This window comes from Eschscholzia californica, unplaced genomic scaffold, assembly GCF_041429995.1.
Source record: "Eschscholzia californica isolate CP2 unplaced genomic scaffold, dmEscCali1.0.p SCAF_4, whole genome shotgun sequence".
Lineage (NCBI taxonomy): Eukaryota > Viridiplantae > Streptophyta > Magnoliopsida > Ranunculales > Papaveraceae > Eschscholzia > Eschscholzia californica.
In genome coordinates, this window is record NW_028238461.1 from 35,432,245 (window position 1) to 35,453,327 (window position 21,083).

Below are 21,083 nucleotides of genomic sequence, written 5' to 3' on the forward strand. Positions count from 1 at the left end.
AATTTTTTGCTTTCCTCTAGGGAGAGATGTAAGCTCCCATGTCTCATTTTTCTGGACAGCTTTAATTTCATCATCCATTGCATCTCTCCACTTTTTCTCAAGACAAGCTTCTTCAAAATTAACAGGTTCTACCTCAGAGAATAAACAGAAGAGATCTAAGTTCTCGATTACCTCAGTTGATCCATATATATCTTCGAGATTTCGAAAACGTGGTGCCCTCTCACTTGAATCTGCTTCAGATGAAGAAGCTTCTTGATTTGTTGAAATTGGACTTGGTGTTGATGGAGGAGTATTAACTTCTGCTTGTGGAGATTCTAGTTCCATTTGCTCACCTTCTTGAAAAATAGGGAAAAAATCATATTTTTCACCCTCATTGAAATTCCATTCCCACATTTTGTGTTCATCAAATTCAACATCCCTACTCAAAACAAGTTTTCTTGTAGATGGATTATAAAGCTTATAACCTTCAGAATTTGCATCATTACCAACAAACACATACATTTTACTTTTATAGTCTAATTTTGACCTTTCCTGGTCGGGAACATGAGTATATGCAATGCAACCAAACACTCGTAAGTGTGAAACAGTTGATTTTATGCCACTCCATGCTTCTTGGGGTGTCACATTCTTTACACTCTTTGTTGGCCTTCTGTTTGACAAATAAACTGCACAAGCAACAACTTCCGCCCAAAATTCTTTTCCCCTATTACCGAACTCTTAGAGAGATGAATTGTGAGCCGCTTCAAAGCACATGAGAATACTTCTAAGAGTTCTGGAATGATCTCTCGGCGCATCCATAAAGAAGATCGTGTCATCTGCAAAGTGAAGATGTGAAATATGAGGAACCCCATCTCCCTCCCCAACTCTAAAAGCACCCAACAATCCCTGGTCCACTGCTCTGGAAGTCATCCTGCTCAAAGCCTCCATGACAAGAATAAAGAGAAAGGGGGAAATCGGATCTCCTTGTCTCAGGCCCCTGGAGCTGCATACATTTAGATTTCAACATGCTTCTAGCAATATTAAGAATTGACCTATTTTTCCTTTCCACGACACCATTTTGCTGTGGTGTCCTTGGAACAGTTAGCGGACGACGAATCCCATTTTTTCCGCAAAAGGAGTTAAATTCATTAGATAAAAACTCACCTCCTCTGTCAGTTCTCAAAGCTTTTATATTATACCCACTTTGTTTTTCCACAAGTGCCTTGAACTTTTGGAAAGCTTTGAAAGCCTCATATTTTTGCTTTAAAAAATAAACCCACGTTTTTCGACTACAATCATCAATGAAAAGTATGAAATACTGAATCTTACTTAATGAAGGTGGATCGATAGGTCCACAAATATCAGAATGAATAAGTTCAAATGGCACCATAGTTCTCGTTGCCTCTTTTGGAAAACTCTTTCTTGATTGCTTTCCATAGAGACGCCCTTCACAAAGTTCCTCTGGATGATCTATGAAAGGAAGTCCATAAACCATATTTTTTTCTGTTAATAAATATAATCTTCCAAAGTATAAATGTCCAAATCTTAAATGCCACAACCATGAAAATTCTTTGGTGCAAGTCTTTAAGCACAAAGGAACATCATTTTGGAGAGTTAAAGTAAACATCCTATTGTGAGACATCCGAACCTTTGCAAGTAAAGTTCCATCTTAATCTCTCAAGAAAAGAGTACGATCTTTCATGTTAATTTCATATCCAAGTTCCAAGAATTGACCCAGGCTAAGAATATTACTCTTCAAATTTGGCACATAATAGACATCAGAAATAATTTTTTGATTTCCATTTTTCAGGCTGGTTCCTCATCTTCCTTTTCTTCTTCAACAAGGTTAGCCTCTTCATTTTGACATTCAAAAGAATAATGTCCATACTTATGACAATTGTAACACTCCACTTGTGACTTGTCATACCCTCTTTCGTTGTTTTCAAATTTTCTTCTTCCTCTTCCACGTCCTCCTTGAAAATTAGAAGAGAATTCTCTTTTACCATACCCACGAGCTCTTCCACGACTTCGACCTCGAGTTTGTCCATAACCACGACCTCTTTGACTCTGTGAATTTTGATCCACTTTGTCATTTGGAGAAATTCTCGAATATAATACTTTCTTGGTTGCTTCAGTTTTACCTCTATTCAATCTTTCTTTATGAGCTTGTAACGAACCCATAAGTTCATCAATAGTCATGGTATCCAAGTCTTTGGATTCTTCAATAGCCACAACAATATGCTCAAATTTTGACTCTAATGATCGAAGAATTTTTTCAATCACTCGAACATCGCTAACATCTTCACCATTTCGTTTCATCTGGTTAACAATAGTCAACACTCTTGTAAAATAATCTAAAATTAACTCATATTGTTTCATATGAAGTGTTTCAAATTCACCTCTTAGGGTTTGAAGACGAATCTTCTTCACCTTATCCACACCTTTGTGAGAATTTTGAAGAATCTCCTACGCTTCTTTTGATGTGCTTGCATTTGCAACTTTTTCGAACATCATATCATCCAAACATTGATGTATGAGAGTGAGTTCTTGTTGGTCCTTCTTCCTTATCTTTAACAAGGCCTCTTTTTGATTAGGGGTCAAAGTATCTTCATTCTCAGGCTCAACATAGCCTTTGTCTACAATTTCCCAAGCATTTTGTGATCCGAGCAAAGCCTTCATATGAATGGCCCAATTGTCAAAATTCTCCTTACCAAGACGAGGAAATTGAAATGAAGACATACTACTACCATTTGCCATTCCTCTCAGAATCTTATGGCTCTAGATACCACTTTGTTGGAATTATTTGAAGACACACAAAAATACTTTATTAATCCCTTGTAATATATTAGATAAATCACACTTGTTTTGGATGCTTACAAATGAGAATTACATAGGTATTTATAATCTAAAATATGGCTATCTAAATTACTTAATGCATGAATACTTCAAACCTAATTACATGTACTAAATAATACATGAATTCCAAAATACATGAATTACCAAATGCATGAATACAATTAAAGTCATGAACCACACATATTCATGTACCAATGATCAAGTTTATTATTTCTAACAGTAAGCCCACACCCTCGGAATAAAAGAGTGGTTGTGCAAAATATCCAAAAATTTGAGGTTTGCAACAATCCCTAGGTCGAGAACTCTTTACACCTTATTGTTCTTCTATATCTGGAAGTGTGCTATATAATATGGAAATTTACAACCATTTCATTTTCCTGTTTTTACCAAAAATCTATGTTCTTCCCACGTACTTTAGAATGTTGTTAGATGCGGTTATGTGTACCTTATCTGGATTTGATTGGTAACGACTGCACATACTCAAAGCATATGAGGCGTCTCGTCGAATACTAATCATGTCCTACATGACCGATCTCATATTCAAAGCATATGGTATCGTTGTCATGCGTGCTTGCTCATCAGAATCATCTGAACACTGGGTCTTGCTCGGCGGTGCTCCATGAGACTTGGGTAGAAATACTCTCAGAGTCTTTCATGTTGAACTTTTCAAGATTCTCATCTTGATTCCTTTGTATCATCTTCTCGATCTATCCTTAAAGATCTTTGATGCCCAAAACTATTTCACATTCATGTGGTTCTTCATTGAATCAGTTTTTAATAGTTTTTAACATCAGAATGTTGTTTATTAGCAATATGAACTTATGTTTTGTGATAGGAAAAGATCTCGTTTATAGTCTCTTATAATGAATTTGTTTGTCACCTCAGTCCACGAGTCTAGCTTCAGGAAAGGTTAATATTTCCATCCATGTCTGATTTTACCTTGAAAATTCATACAATAGGTTTTACCCCATTGGGCAAATCGACCGAGTTCCAAACTTGATTTTCATACTTGGATTTCATTTCTGAACTCATGGCCCCAAGCCATTTTAAGTCTGGTTTTGTTATAGTTTTTGTGCAGGTGTTAGGCTCAAGGAATGAAATTTCGAAAAATTTCGGCCGACATGACCGAAATATTTCGGTTTTCAACCAACCGAAGTAAAAACACACATACATGATTTTCGTGTTAGATTTCGGTCGAAATCTTCGAAACCCTAGTAGGAATCAACTCATACTTTGTTTCTTCTTCGAAAATCAACTCATAATTTGTTTCTTCTTCAAAAATCAACTCATAATTTGTTTCTTCATATGAAACCCTAGAGAGAGAAAGTGGCAGCCAGAGGAAGAAGACGATGAAAAAGGAAATCTGTTCTTCAAACCCTAATCTATTAGGGAAGTTTTAAGGGCGCCCCGTAATTGTGAAAGGCACCTCTCTCAAGTCAAGCTCCTTTGACACTTACGGAGGGCGCCTTTACAGCTTTCCTTTTTAGTTATTTTCCTTCAAGTCTTTTAATGTTATAGATTTTCCATTTGACCCTGACCTAACTATGTGATTGCAATTTACACCTCAAACCTAATGATTTTGTTACAAATTCGTTACTTTTTTCCATTTTTGCCCCTCATATCAACTATTTTCAACCATAATAATACTATAATTATAACAATGTTCTCTTTAGACTTCATGATGGATAAAATATATTAGTATATACAATTCTAATATATTTCTATCATTTTTGTGGTTTTGTAAAACTTCCACACAGACCGAAACGTTTCTACGAAACGTTTCCACTTTTGGGTCGCCCGAAATTTCCACCAAAACCGAAGTTTCGTTCCTTGGTTAGGCTCACTGTTTTCTAACTGCAAGACTCTAGTCCTCTGAGTTAGATGTATGAGCCTCTAAGACCTATGAGGGGTTTATGAACAACGGGTGAAACATTCTCAACTCTATTGAAAAAGTTTCAAAAAGATTCGATTTTGATTGATTTCGGTGTTTAAAAAGTTTTTAAAAGATTATGATTTTCAAAATTTGGTTATTTAGAAGTTTTTAAATCTATGAAACAGCAACTATTATGAATAGCAAAAAAAAGGAAATATCAAGTTTTAGAAGTTCCTAAAACTTGGGAGCATGCTAGCCACGCGTCTGGGACGCGACCTGGATGCTTGCAGAAGGTGACCAGGAAGCTTACAGGTCACTTCCCAGCCCTTATGGGCCAGAACCAGTTTGGCCCATGCCAAGGACCACTTGGCTCGGGCCAGAGCATGTTGGCCCATGGCCGAGACATGCTTCGCCCGTTCTAATGCGTGTCCTTGGCCGAGACAAGACCATGGGCTTGGGCCGAGAAAGTCTCGGGACTTCTCCAAGGCTTGTCCCTGGCCATTCCTAGATAGGTCTCGGCTTATGGGCTAAGATTTTCGGGTCTTGATCCGAGTGGGAGTTTTTCCGGAAAAGTCCAATTTTTCTCCCGGTTCCACCCAAACTTTACCGAAATTGTTCCGGACCCGAAGGCCCAAAAAGAGGTTTTTCTTAAAATTGATTTTCGAGATCATTAAAATTCAAACCAATTTTTTTGAAATTGACTCGGTCCCTCCGAAAGTCCAAACTGAGTTTTTCTTAAAATTGATTTTGAAAATCATTAAAGATACAACCGAAACGCACTATTAGTCAAATTTTTCGAAATACACCTAAGGTCCGTACGTGACATAGATATGTCGACAAAAGTATCTCTAGATAATCATGCATATATAATTGTTAGGCTTAAAGATTATATGATTGCATGTGATGTGAATGCGGAAACTAGTATGGTCATAGAAAGTTGTTTTCTTTCATTCTTGTTTTAAGCACGGATTGGTGCAAGTTGTAATAATTTTAATTCCAAGTTTTTATACGATCTGCGAATCGTTAGAGTCTTGTAATTAGAGTTTAGGGTCTATGAGTCCATTGAAGAAGCTCAAGGATAGGATTATGATTCGAGTTAGAGAAATCAATGGAGGTTCGAGGATGGTGATCCAGGCGAACAAAGGCGAAATTAAGAAGAATCCTAAGAAGATTAGATCTCTTAGGACTAGGGGCCATACTAGGATCCATATGTGTTTGATTTATTTTCTCGCGCGCATTTACTTATTTATTTACGTTTTTCTGTCGTGGATGGTTAATTAGGCTAAATAGTTCACTGTAACGCATACTAGACAAAACGTAAAAGCCCCTAAAAGAAATTTTGAGTTGGATGCCTATCCAGATTAAGACACTCGTTGATCTCTTATTATTGATGGTGTATCTGCCTCCGAAGGGTGCCATCTCTACCTTCGGACAATGCGGGTAGGCCTATGGAAGAGGCCTACACATCTAAATGGTTCCACTCAATGAGATCAGCAAATGAGTTTTGGATACTCGAGGCAAAAGGATGGATTTAACATATAACATGTAATCTATTAACCGAGAGTCATAGGGTATGACCAGTGAAATAGTTCACTCACCTAAATCAATAGGGTTAAGGGCCGGACCCTGAAGGAGATGTCCTTCGACCAATGATACAATGCGAGCAATTTGTCGGATTGGACAATTGATGAATAAGATCATCAAGTCCGAATGATTTAGGGGTCGTAGTGTTTAGCTAGAAACCAACTACGATCGTCGAATCACTAAGCGGTTCGCGGCTAACTTTGTCTGGATCCTACATCGGGTTACACAAAGAGTGTCAATTTGATCGGAAAATATGACTAGAGGGTGAGACATATGTGCATGGGTAAGACCCATAGATATGTCCAAAAGGCCTAAAAGAAGTTTACGCAAAGATAGAGCAAAAGACCCGAAAGAAGGGTATTTGGGTCGGGCATCAAAAAGAGGTTTTTGGACCCATTGGAGGACCGGCCATACTTGTCTGTGTTTATAGGGGCCGGCCAGATCTGCTCAAGATGGGCATGATGTGGTCGGCCAAGAGTAGGGAAACTAGAAAACAGTCGTGTTTCCTAAATCTTATTCAAAAGTGTTTTTTAGGAAACCTAATTAGGGTTTTACTCTAACTTAGGGTTTTATATAATGTCTCTTGAGACTTGAATAAGGTGTGGAAAATCCTCAAGAAGTTCTCAATCTCTACAACATCATGTAGAGAAAGAAAGAGAGAAAATTCTCAATTATCAATCTTGTCAAAGAAGAAGGTGTTCTTAAATCTAACCACCATTAGAGTTCTAGCAAATAACAAGGTGAGAGATCAAGGTGATTACTCGGTGTCCTAAGTAGAGGAGCTACAATTGGAGCTCTTGATCTTCTCAAAAGCGATTGGAAAGGTTCGAGGGAAAACTAGCGATTAAGGTGTTTATGCAACTAGTTTAACTTAGTTATGATTATTAGCTTATGCATGAGATCCTGGGGATACTAGTGTTAGACATATTTGATGTCTGGGATTCCGTTACCAACACTAGGAGACACCATAACTTTAAATGCCTATGACACTAGTATCACTTCCATACTTGGTTTAAGGTGACAGTTTAGTCAATAGATATTATCAATTTGGGTTTTGCTGGTTATTATGCCAACTAAAGGATGGTAATTCTAGTATTCTAATACTAAATTAAAATTTCTCAAGCTTTAACTATTTTCTTTTATTTGTAAAATTTGCAATAGTCTTCGCTTGGAACCTTTCCAGCTTACTATTCTTCCAAGTAAAGATTGTCATCTTATTCTGGAATTTTGCAAGATATGACTTTTTCCCTGCTTTATACCAAGAATTTATCATAAGCCTTTCTCAGTACTTTACGATATTTCTCAGTTGCGATCAAGAACAGCTTATCTGGATTTGATTGGTGACGACCATAAATACTCCAATTATTTCGAGATGTCGAGGTGAACATTGATCATGTCTAACATAATCGATCTTATGCCTTTAGCATAACCATCTTTTTTGATGCGTGTTTGCTCATTAGAATCTCTCGGACGCTGAATGTTGCTAAGCTATGTGCCATGAGACTTGGATAGAATTATGCTACTTGAGTCTTTCTCATTAGACTTTTCAAGACCTTTTCTTAAACGAGTCTTATCATCTCCTCGATCTATTTCTATAGATCTTTGATGCCCAAAAGCCTTTGTTTGTGGTTCTGTTATTGAGTCTGTTCTAAGCTATTTTCAACATCAGAATGTTGTTCTCAATCTCTAGTATGTCTTCTACATATTTGACCAAAGAAAACTGGGTCACTCCCACTAACCTTCTTGAACTTTGCTGAATCGAAGATTCCTACTCCTACATGTTCGCTTGATTCCATATATGGATTTCTAAAGCTTGCGATTTTCACCGGCTTTAGAATAGTCAACTCTCCTCCGGAATGTGTCATGTACACATTCTTTTGCCTAGTGATTTATCATTATGGTCTTAAGCATCGTGACTTGAGAGATGGTCTTTTCATGGTCTAAACCAAGAACTTTGTGACCTTCTTTTCTAGTCTTACTCTGGGAAACACTAATGTTTCTATCCGTGTCCGTTTTTCAAACTCTTTGAAAAACCTATTCTATTTAACAAAAACTATTATGTTAAGTAAAATAGACCAAGTTCCAAACTTGATTTCAGATATGGATTCCATTATGGCCAAGCCATATTTCGGAGTGATTCCGTCATAGCTTTTTGTGTAGGTAGCTCATTTTCTTCTCCAGTAGGATTTTAGTCCTATGAGACAGACCTATGAGCCTTTAAGACCTACTTGGCGTTTGAACAACTTTGAGACGCTCTCAACTTCTTGAGGGCTCTCCTACGAATCTAATTCGACTTTTGCGGAGGGATCCCCGAGATCTTCTATCTCTACCTCTCATTTCATGTCTATCGGTTATGAATAGATAGGAGCCGCGATTTCTGACATTCATATACCACTTTGAGTTTGTTATACCATTGTCAGTTTTGTTGCTCAGATCGAATTTCTTCGATATTCTTAAAATTTCTCCCACTTGTCTTCTTGGAAATAACTCTTACTTCAAGGAAGACACATCACGAGCAACAAACACTTTGTTCTCTGGTGGGTTGTAGAAGAATCCCCTATATTTCTTTATTCATAAAGAAATACCTTGTCTGATATGCAAACTTAGATCCCGTAACCCGTTTACGTTAGTTTTACAATTTCAGACATTAAGAAAAGACCACTTTGGAACCATTCCAAATCCATACTCTTATGGTGTCTTTTTAGCTTTTAGACGAAATGTGGTTAGGAGGGAAAAAAGACCGTGTTGAGAATATATCCCATAAAGTGTTCGGAAGATTGGCAAATACCCATCATCAATCGACTCATGTCTAACATGTTCGATTACTCCCACTAAACTCATCATCCATATGATGTGATCTTTGGAGCAAGATGAGAAACTATTTCTCAACTTCTTTTATGGTCATCAAATTCTTGACTCAAATATTCATCATCCCGATACGATCGGGTGAATCATAACCTCTTGTCAAGTTGATTCATCACTTTTCGACTTGTGTTTCATGACTAGTATGTTTCTGTACTTTCTGAAGTTGTCAGTGCACATGGCAAAGTAATTCTGGTTAACTTGAGTCGACCGGTTTGAATCCTTTGATTATAGCCTTAAGTATCATTGTTAACCTTTTAGTTATCCTAGAACCAAATTTGTTAATTTAGCACTAGTGTAAAACCTTTGATGTTTCTAGAAGAACATAATAACACTTATTAAATTCTAAGCTAGATCAGTGTCTAAAAGAAGACTTTGATCCTTTTCAGCATCCTTAGCAATTACTTGCTTCTGCTCCCTCTTGGATCTGTTCTCCTTTTAGTCAAGCAGGTAATTCTCCTGGATCTATACTTGTCAAATTAACTTTGTTAACGAAGATATAAGAACCGGAATTCACAATTCCGTTTCTTTTGTCTTCCAGGTACTTAGGGTAGTTTCCTTCAATGGCCTAGCCATTGCTTTAAAAATTCTGGCCCTTCGTCCCTATGAATCATAAGAACTCTTCTTATATTCATTTGGTTGCTGAATCTAAGAACTTGTTTCTCAAATTCAACGTTTCTTAATGTTCTTTTCAGTTCTCTTCACAAACTGAGTGACTTATCCAAGTTATTATCCGGTGAAGGATAATATTTTAGTCATCGCATTAAGAATAGAAAATCTAGTTTTTCTTCTTAAGACGACTTTCTTAGAGGTACTTATCCTCTCCATTCACGACATCTAGAGGAACTCTTCCTTTATTCGTCAAATGGTTGTGTATGCATCCATATTATTAATCTCTACGAAAGAGAAAACATAATGGATGTTCACAAAAGACTTTTCGGATAATCACATCCTACTTTCATCCTCTGTCGTTGAGGTAGCATGAGCATTAGGAATGGGATATTCTTGGACGTTTTCTTTGTTTCGAATTTGAGAGCGTTTCTCGGATTCTACTCCAATCAAGAAAATAACTTTCGTTCAATTCCTTCTTAAAGAATGAACGAAGGTTGGAAAACTATTTTCTAACAGTCATATATACAATACATTAAAAGAAAAAGCAAAATCCTAAAACTTATTATCATAGCAAAACATAGTTTTTGCCACATTATTGAATAAAAACCATCCACGGTTTGAACAATGCGATGCCAAGACCCCATTTCTTCGAAGTTAAGCATCTCCGTCGTCCTAGGTAAGTAACTCTTTACTGATCATACTCCTATGACTCTTGGTTGATTAATAACACGTTTATGTCTTGAATTCATCCTTTTGCCTCGAAATCTAAAACCTTTTTGCTGACTCGTTGAGAATAACCATTTAGACATGTAGACCTCTTCATAGATCTACATGTATTGTCCCGATGTAAAAGATGGCAGTCTACGAAGGCCGACCCACCATCGATGAACAAGGGCGCAACAGGTGTCTTAATCTGGGTAGGCTTTACTCAAAATTCTTTTTGGGGACTTTTATATCTTTATCTTGGATGCATTACTGTGAACTCTGACGTAATCATCCACGATGTAAAACGTAAATTAGTAAATGCGCGCGAGAATTAAATCAAGCTGATTTGATCCTAGTATATAGCCCTATCCTAAAAGATCTAATCTTCGTAGGTAGCTTCTTGTTTGGCCTTAGCGTGCATGGATCTCCATCCTCGAACCTCCATTGATTTCTCCCACTCGAACCACGATCTCATCCTTCGGTTCTTCAATGGACACGACTATAGTCATACTATTTTCTGCATTTACATTCATACATACAATAATATGATGTTCATAGTATTCTATAATATGTATGAGATTCGATTCTAAGATCGATTCTAGGTTTGCTATTGTCAAAATAGCTCTGCAGGAGAAACTAGTTGACATTTATATGCCAAATGGGCCCTAAATCTACTTTCATAAAATTCAGACTAATGACGCGATTTGGCTTTATCCTTAATGATTTCCAAAATCAATTTTAGAAAATACTTAATTTGGACCCTCGGATGGCCCTGGTGAACTTCGAAAATTAGGTGAAACCGGGAGAGAAATTGGAGAAAAGACCGAAAAACTCCCACTCGGGTCAAGGCTCGAGTTAAACTCAAAATACCCGAGTCAAACTCTTGGTCAAAGCCCATTGACTAAGTCTCGGGTAAGCCCAAGACTTGTCTCCTTGTGGCCGGACAGAGGATGGCACTAGGGACAACACGTTCCAAACTTGTCTTGTCCATAGCCAAATGCGTCCAGCACTATGCTGGACGCTTCCTACTATCCCAGAGGCATCCTAGGACGCGTATGGCCAAGGATGCGTCTGAACCCATCTCAGACGTGAAGTCCGAGATGCTTTGGACACTCCCAGACGTGTCCTAGACGCGTCTTGTCAGCAGCTACTAGACGCGTCTCTAACTTGAGACGCGTCTTGACTTTGTGGTCGCGTCTTAAGATGCGACCGATAGTCAAGGTGGCATCTTCTCGGACTCTAAGTCCGAGATGACCGGGACCTATCCTAGTCAAACACGGACTATGGTTCCTGGTCTGAGAAGGTCGAAATCCTAGTCCGAGTCGGACTGGGGTTCCTGTCCCAAGAGTAAAGGACGCGACTAAGTCGTGTCCTGGATGCGTCTGGAGCGCGTCCCAGTCGCGTCCTAGACGCGACCGGCCAGCAAGGCCTGGACAACCAAGAGTTTAGAAACTTCTAAATTTTTAGCTTATCCTTCTCTTCTCATGTAGCTGCTGTTCAAAGTTGTTGTTTTGATGATTAGATCATCAAAAGTACTGATTTGTAAATCATATTTCAAAAATCAAAAATCAAAACCCGAAACTCTTTCTTTTCGAAAACCCTTTTCAAAAAAGCCAAAAAACTAAGGTTGTTATTCTTTGAAACTCTTTCAAAACTCCTATTTGATTACGTCTAAATCTAATTCAAACTAATCAAAAACGTGTTTGAATCTCTACTCAAACTAATCTATATAATAAATCATGTCTGAATCTAATTCGTCTAGTCAAAACTAGTTACACGCAAGAGGCTCTGACGCCACTGAAGGATTTTGTACCATCAAACTAGAGTTGTAAGCGGAATCTCAAACATCATATGTTTAACACTAGTCTACCAGGATCGCATGCAAGAACTAATAATGAACTAGAAACATAAAGAGATTACCTGGATTCGCTTTCTCGAATAAGATTCCAACTCTTTTATCCCGAAGATGAGAGCTCCATGTGTAGCTCCTCTACTTGAGACACCCGAGCAAGTGACTTGATCTCTCTTCTTTAATGTTAGCTAGGACTCTATTGAAGGTTGAGAAGAAGAATCATTCTTCTTTTGACTGAGTAGATAGATTGGGAGCTTTTTCTCAAAAACTCTCTCTCTCCACTTAGCTGTCTAAGAGAGAGAGAGGTTGCTTTTCTCTTGAGAAAAATCCACACCTTTTCTGTTCTATAATGGTCCTTATATAGAGAACCCCTAATTAGAATCTCAGTCCAATTAGGTTTCAATATGGACCACAAAAAAGATAAGTCAGAAACCCTTTCTAACAGAGAATCCTCGAATTCTCTAGTGTTTCCAACAGTCGAAAGAGAATTTTCTACAACTGCTTTTGTTGTTGAAATTTTTTTTATCCATCCTTTCACATAATCGATAAAAGACATCCTCAAATTTCTTATCGATTGTAGTAGATAAATCCCCGAAAGCAAGCTCCAATCTGTCCATTCTTTCCTCCGTGTCTAGCTGCTGATACCACTTTGGTAAGTACCTCTGTTTTTCTTCTCTTCCAGAACCTATGGTGATGGAATTTCATACAAGCAAGAACTATTTGAGCTGATAGAGGAGCTCACGACCTCAATACACAATAGTGTAAATTGTGGTTAAATTCCATATCCCCTTTCCATTTCCAAATGCCAATAAATAGAGATACAATATAAAGTAGCTCCTTAATATCAAGAAACTAACCCACTAACTCAGAAATAATAGGAAGTAAAGTCTGCAAACAATCTGAAACTAATTCAAATATATAAGTCACTTATTTTGAAATAACTACCTAAAGACTAGTTCAACTATTGTGACTCGCCTAAACTAATTCAGCACCCTAACATAATATGGTTGGGGTGTTGAACCAAGATGTGAGTGATGACTCTAGGAAGGAAAGTTTAAGGTTTGGAGAAGATCTTCCATGGTTCACTATGTCTTAAAATGATCCAAGTCTTTAAATAACAAAACGATTCAAGTCTTATGACCTTTTAATAAAATTATGCCTCTTCCAAAGGATATTTGATTGTCATTCTTGTTTACTAACTATAACTTCTTAATTTTAACTACAAATCACAGTTTTCTTTTTGCTTATTATGCACGGAAGATAACGTCATAACAAAACTGAAAAAAATATGGTTCTATGTATAAAAAAAATCTAAGTGGTTAAAGATGATCAACCACTTGTCTCTCCCCACTCTCTTTCTCTGATTTAGTCACAAAGGTTACTTGTTTCTCTCAAGATTATACTCAACAAGAAAAAGAGTAACCTAAAAGGACTCAAATAATACAAGCTAGTTACAAATCAATCAATAGATAAATATATATTAGGATTTATGAATAAAATAAATACAAATCATTTAGAGTGACAATGACGCGTATCCATGAATGTCTAAACTGCAGGTGCATTGCATTCTTCGAGCAGATTTACAATAGTTTGCTCGGGTGCACTTAATGATGGTAAGATAGATTGATTGGATTGAGATGGTTGAGTTCTTGTTCCAGTGGTTTCAGAATCAAGGTTTGTAAGAGACAACGAGTTCTTCCTTAGTGTAGTTACTAAGAGCCGCTCCTTCCATACTTTTCCGTCCTGAAAATATTCAAAACGATATTAGTTATAAATCCACACCTGCTTCCCAATTAACAATATAAGAAAAATATAAACTTTTTCAAACTTACATTAAGAATTGAAGGTTCGGGTAATGGACATTTAACGGGTTGATCATAATCGAGAGGCTCGATTGGGTGTTCAACTGGTTTAAATTCTATGTTAATTTCTATCCCATGGGCAGCAGCTGCTGCAACAGCAGTAGGACTTGGAACCTCTGTGTTCTGTTGTAATGGTCCTCTGTCATCCTGTAAGCAAAATCATGCACCCGAAATCAGGATTTATATTATAAAATGTGGAAAGTATCTTCCAGTATGATCAACCACAATGTTTAAAATATAGTACAATAATATGAAGTTCAATCAAAATGTCTAGATTAAGGGATAAATAATATTCAATGTGATGGGGAGTGGACAAAAAATCGATCATTAGAGAGAGGAGTAGAAAGGGAACGGGAGGTAAGCATAACTCAAACAACACTCTTCGGCAATATGTTAGATACTCAACTCCAGAGCCATATAGCTCTGTATTGATGTCAACTCGTCGAAAAAAGCATAATTGCAGATAGTCCTAAACATAAGCAAATATAGATAACAGTGGAGTAAACACAATCATTTATGGTATCGACGATATGAAAACAGCAACCATGTCCATTTAAATAACAAAGGGTTCATTACGTCTAAGAAAAAACCGCAAATATAATACTAACCGCTTGATGCTAAGTCGGATACTTGTACCCACCACCTCTAACAAAGTCATGTTCGTAACCACTTACACAGTTACACTTAAGCTTAAAGAGTTATAGCGAGAAACAAAATGCGAAGTTCGTGACAGAAAGGAATACCCTATAATCACATGAGATTCAGATTTTGCTGATTTTGAGTCCCCATGAATCCTAGTTCTTATTTCTCAATATCTGATTTTCTTTTTCTGATTACCAACACAACCCTAGTTGCAAATATTGAATTCTCTCTTTGGGATCGCTAATCAAATACCATGACCATATACAAGTCAATTCAAAACCAAACCACACATCATATTTTATAAGAACTAATCGAGAATTAGATCAAACTGAAGCAAAATCAAATTAGGTAATCAAGTAATATAAGAAGAACCAATAATACAAACTTATCAAGAGCCAAGATCAGTCAACTTCTTCCCAAACAAAAACAAAACAATTAAACAACCAGGAATTAAATGAAAATCAAATTAAGGAGAAGAAAATAAATGGTGGGTGATGCTTACAAGTGCACTTTGAGTTCTTCTATGACTTCCAAGTGATCTGCCACCAGAAAATTTTGCAAAAATACCCACCATTTCTTCTTCTTCTTTTTTCCTTTCAGATATTTTATGGTTCTTCTTCTCCAGCTTTATATATACTATATCTTCTGCTCTGCCTCTCCTGGATTGATTAGGACATATTTGTCTTTTATACTTTATTATTATTTAGGGCGTGGTTTTATATATCTCTATGTTTACTCGGTTACACCAGTTAATAAGGGTAAAAGAGGTATTCTAGTACTACCCAAGAAATTCAAAGGAAATATTTTCATATATATTTCCAAGATATGAATATATTAGAATTAGGATTATTTCTATATTTACGTTATTTATTTTCATCCATTGTAATTCTCTTTTAGTATAAATAAATATGGAGGTATATGATTTTCCTAATCCGAAAAAAGAAAAAAATCAATGACCAATAACACTATAATTAAATTAACCAAAACAAACTACCAGAAAGTGTCTAATAAATAACACCTCATCTATACATATTTGTTTTACCAAAATAATAAGAGTATTTGTAAAGAATAATCTAAATTATTTTTAAGAGAGAATTATTTTTTTTGAATTGACTACGTTAATTATTAAAATGACATTGATACGTCAATAAGAAATTTGATAAGCACGATAACTGCTAAATTTAAATCATGTAAGGTCGGGCTTAAGCCCAACTGAACTACGGGTCTAAAGTCCAACTAAACTACTTTATTTAAAATTGTAATACCCAATTTTCAATGAACCATAGATTTCACTTCCGTGAGAATCGAACCTGAGACCTCTAGGATTTTGGAGTATATGCACTACCAACGGAGTTATCAGTTGTTGGCGTAAGAGAGAAAATTTCTCTTATCTCCATAAATTCACTACATTTTTTATAAAAAAAAAAATTCTCTTGTTTTTCATTACTTTTTATGCTTGGGAGTCAAAACCATTATTTTTAAGACCTATTTAGGAGCTAAATTACAAAAGATATCTTCTTCAATTTAAGTTCTATTTTCACTTATTTCTTTAACCTTCTTTTTTTTTCATTTTCTTCAATTGTTTTTTTTTTAGCTTTTTCACCATTTTTTTTTTCTATTTTATTTTGTTTTTCTAGATAAATACAAACTATAGTTTCTCACGTAATTGTTATTTTCAAAGTACTATGTTTGAGTATTTTTTTGTCTAGGTAACATCTTTGTAAATGTTCGAAAGAAAACATATGTTGTTTCTATCCAATTACAGTTTGTCACATAAACGCAACTGTTTGCTTGTAAAACACAACTGTTTGTTTATTTTACTTTTTTACTTTTTTCTTTCAGTAAAATGTTGTCATTTGTAAAAAAACATTTGTTTGTGGAAAATGTAGTTACTTATTTGGTTCATCTTTTTTGTTTGTCCAAGAAAAACACCTGTTTCTCTAGAAAAACTTTGTTATTTTGAGATCAATGAATCATACACATAAGCAAAAATAAAATTTCATTATAAGAACTGCTCTAAGGTGTCAAGTGTGAAAACTAGATATCTAAATTATCTCTTTCCTACATGGTCATTTAGAGATACTTTATTGGAAAAGCTTCTCTAATGGTACACTCAGTATTTATATTTTGACTCTAAAATTAATTGCTTAGGTGACACTTAAAGATCCTCAAGAAGACACAAGATCTCTATAATTAATGTTGTCACATCATTTTAGAGATTAAGATAAATTTTGCATTGGATATTGATTTTAGAGAAAAACTCTAAAAATGCGCTCTAAGAGCATCTTCAATGCAAAACTCAAAAGAAGCTCTAAAAATCTTATGTGTCGAGATTCAAATGTCAAATCTCTAATTTTTTCTCTTTCTTATTTGTCAAGATTGAGTTCCTCTATTCGAAGGACTTCTCCAATGCAACACTCTAAAACTCCAAAAATTAGTTATGTGGCATTCTTTTTTTCATTAGAATATATGAAAATGTTGAGTTGGCACTTAGAAATATCTCAATAGGACACTCTAGAAATGAAATGTACTCTTGAGATATATCCACTCGACCCTCGACACGGCATCTTTGAGATTTGAATTGAGTTTTGCATTGGAGAAGAATTTTAAGATAAAAGCTCTAAACTCCTACGTGGCACTCTGAGTTTCTAAGACTGGATTTTGCATTGGAGATGCTCTAAATTTTAGAATTTGAGAATACATAATTTTGGTATTTTCAACTACTTGTAAAATCATACGTGCATCTTAACATAATGGAAATTTAAAAATGATCTAGAATTTTCTTACATGGGCTCCAAAAGTCATTACATTCAATATGACGTAGATACATCATAGAATATATACATGAAACAAACAAGGTGTATAATTATCATCATCACAAACATTTTGGACCCTGATGTCTATAGAAAAAACCTTAATGCTATAGTATGAAAACTCTTCCTACCTTTACTCCATTTACACCTCTTAAGACAAGTCAATAAATGAGAGATTCTACAGTAATTGTGAATCGAAAGCGTGACCTCCAGATTTTCATAATTACACAACTAACATGCCAAACAATTGTTGCCCATCTAGAATTAAGTTCATTTCACTTTAAAAGTGGGAAGAAAGTTAAAATTTTCATTCAATAAATGGGACTAAGTTAACTCTGGATCGCTTTCAACAAAAAAAGTTAACTCTCGAGTTTACTTTACACGTTTAAACTTGTAAACATCACAGTGTTACACTTGTAAACATCATTCTAAAATCAAAAAATGTTTATCGAGGATTATATATCCATATAACTAAATAATGTATGGCAAAAGAATTTTTTAAAATAAAATAAAAACTAATTGAAGTTTGAAAAGGTACTATTTGGAGAAAGAATTTTAATTTATCTAACATCGTGTCCTCCTATTACTTTTTGAATAAAACACGTCTCCCTATTACTAGCTGTTATCAAAATAAGAATGTATATATGGATAATAAAAGGCTAAAAGGCAAGGAAGAGCAGGGATTAGATTTAGTAATGAGTGGGGAGAAACTCAATCTGTGGATTGACGTGCATACTTTAACTTACTGAAAATTTCAAAAAACAAATGGATCGGAGTGCTTGTAGATATAGCCAGATGGCGAGGGAAGGAGTCTCTGTAAGGAACCCTTTCCTAGTAGTATAGGAGTTGCTCTCAAATATTGAAGTGTCCAAATACCTATTTAATTGTTTCTCGCCATTAACTAAGCAATATTTTCTCATCAAAAAAAAAAAAAAAAAAACTAAGCAATATTTTCTCATCAGAAAAAAAAAAAAAAAAAACTAAGCAATATTTTTCTCATCAAAAAAAAAACTAAGCAATAATTGTTATCGCTTACGTGTCGGTGTTTGATATAATTCGAACGTGACTTACATGATAATGGTAATTAAGCAATATTTGTTACCACTTGGGAGTCCATGTTTGATATAATTCGAACATGAGTTACATGATAATGGTAATCTATTGTCAGTCATCTTGTTGTTCTAGTGGTTGACACTAGGGGTGGGAATCGGTTTGGACGGACGGGAAACGGAACTAAGTCAACCGGTGTGGGCGGAACCGGCATAAGTCTTCAGTGTCCATTCGGACATCGGGACAAAACGGGCGGGCATTTCAGATTTTTCTCTAACAAAGTGCCCGTCCGTGACCGTTTTGATAGTCGGACAAACCGGGTATTGGTCGGTCGGTCACCGGTTACTAATGAACACATAAAAAAAATTATTCAAAATTAAAACTGTTTAGTTACTAAACACAACTTTCTAAACTCCCACTTTACAATTCCAGAAAGTACATGAATACAAAATTAAAAGATACGAGTAATCATTAAGATTTCTCATAGATTACGATCAGTTCTATTCTTCTTCACATGGATTACGATCGATGCATTGGGGTTCTACGGTGTATTGTGGGTTCAAGGGTTACTGGTGAGATATTGAGATTTTGGAAGAGAGAGAGACTAGAGAAGTAGAGAGGTGAAGATAAGATTAAGAAAGTGATTTCTAGGGTTATATATTTTTACTCTTGAAATCTAACGGTTGTAGCTAACCCTACAAATCTAAAGGCTTAAAATCAATCATATAGGCGGACGGGTATAACTGGTAGGATAAACGAACGGGTATGGACGGATTCGGTCGGGTAGATAATATAACGGGCGGATTCGGTCGGACCACCGGGTAAGGACCTATGCCCACGTCCGTCCGCTTAAACTCTTTCGGTCAGGCGGGTACGGACTGATTCGGGCAACGGACGGTCACAGACGCTTCGGACTCGGGCGGTCGTGGGCGGATTTCCGGTTTCGGACCAAAATCCCACCCCTAGTTGACACTGTTGACATAAATTCTGAAACTCTGGAGGTTTCAGGTTCGACCCAGACGAGGAGGAATCTAGGTTATTGAATTTGGGCTACTTCTTGTTTGGACTCCCAGTTTGTGACCATCTTTCCACCTAGCCCACTAGTCGGTTAAAAACACCGAGATGTTTTTTTTGTAGTTTTCAATGTATTAACAAAAAAAGTCATATTTTATCTTTCCTACATTACCTTTTTGTCGTTTCCTCTCTATTTCTGATTGAGTCCCTTGTCTTCGTCTCATTACATTTTATGTCCACCTTCTTCTTTCTTTCTTTCATTCTTTCATTCTTTTTCTTTCACCGTTTAAACAATTAAATTTTTTTTTTTTTTGTTAAAAGGCAATTAAACTCTTTTTTATTTTTATATCGGTTGGGAATCTCATCCCTAACTATGTTCCCATGACTCGTACCGCTGCTAAATTCTTCTTATTACTAATCGATAATAATGTTACCTTGTTAGTAATGCATTGATTTCCGTCACAGAGAATAAACTCGTTTTGAAGAACAACGATTTATCTCTCTCTCACTGTCGTTCCTTAATGTAAGCAAAATACAAGAAAGAAATTGAAAAGAACAAAAATGGTAGATTACATTCAAATGGAGAATAAGAAGAAGAAAGGGTAAATGTCCAACACGCTTGAAAATTACTTACAATCATAAACTCAGACCCCCAAATCTAAATTACTCTCTTGGTATAATTCTATTCTTCTTATTATCTCTTTCTGCATTTCCATCCAGTTTCAAAATCTAAATCAAATTACCACAATCATAAACTCATATCTCCAAATTAACTGTCAACAGTTGGTAGCCCAAGTGGTTCCAAGGTGTTGACATAAACTCCAGAAATCCCTGGAGGTCTCAGGTTCAAATCCCAGAGAATGTGGAATCTTTGGTTATTTGATTTGGGATTATTAGGGTGTAAATAATGTAGTTGGCCTTTAGGCCATTGTCATGTTGGGCTATAGGCCCGGTCTTGTTTCAGTTTGAGTGGCCAGTTATTGAGCGTATCACATCTTTGATGTATCAATGCCAAATGTAACGACATTACGTAGATCGTAGTCGACTTCCAAAAAAAAAAAAAAAATCTCCAAATTAACCGCTCAACCAATTAATTATAAAAAGAACACCCAGAAATGGTCTCAAAGAAGGGTACCAAAACATCAGATTTAATTAAGAATAACCTTGCCCTATTTTACTTCACTCTTGTTCCATCTATTCCACTACGCCCCCTTTTCTTCCTTTCAATCGTTTCACTTGGCCACATGACTTATATTCTAATTTACCCCCTTTCCTTGCTTCAACCATAACTATATCTATGCCTTAGGGCAAGTCCAATGTGGGGCTCGAGCTCTCAATTTTGGGAGCCCTTGATTTTTAGGAGCTCCGGAGCTCTTTTC

General features: G+C 36.0%; 1 protein-coding gene across 1 annotated transcript; it reads right to left on the reverse strand.

The window, feature by feature from the left end:
• Positions 1–13,742: 13,742 nt before the first annotated feature.
• Positions 13,743–15,439, reverse strand: LOC147544326 (uncharacterized). Its single transcript, XM_086634750.1, has 3 exons — positions 15,330–15,439; positions 14,156–14,332; positions 13,743–14,066 (listed from the first exon to the last, which is right to left on the reverse strand). Exons 1-3 carry the CDS (start codon positions 15,399–15,401, stop codon positions 13,869–13,871), a joined length of 447 nt encoding a protein of 148 aa, XP_086490876.1. The 5' UTR covers positions 15,402–15,439; the 3' UTR covers positions 13,743–13,868.
• Between the last annotated feature and the right edge of the window lie 5,644 nt (positions 15,440–21,083).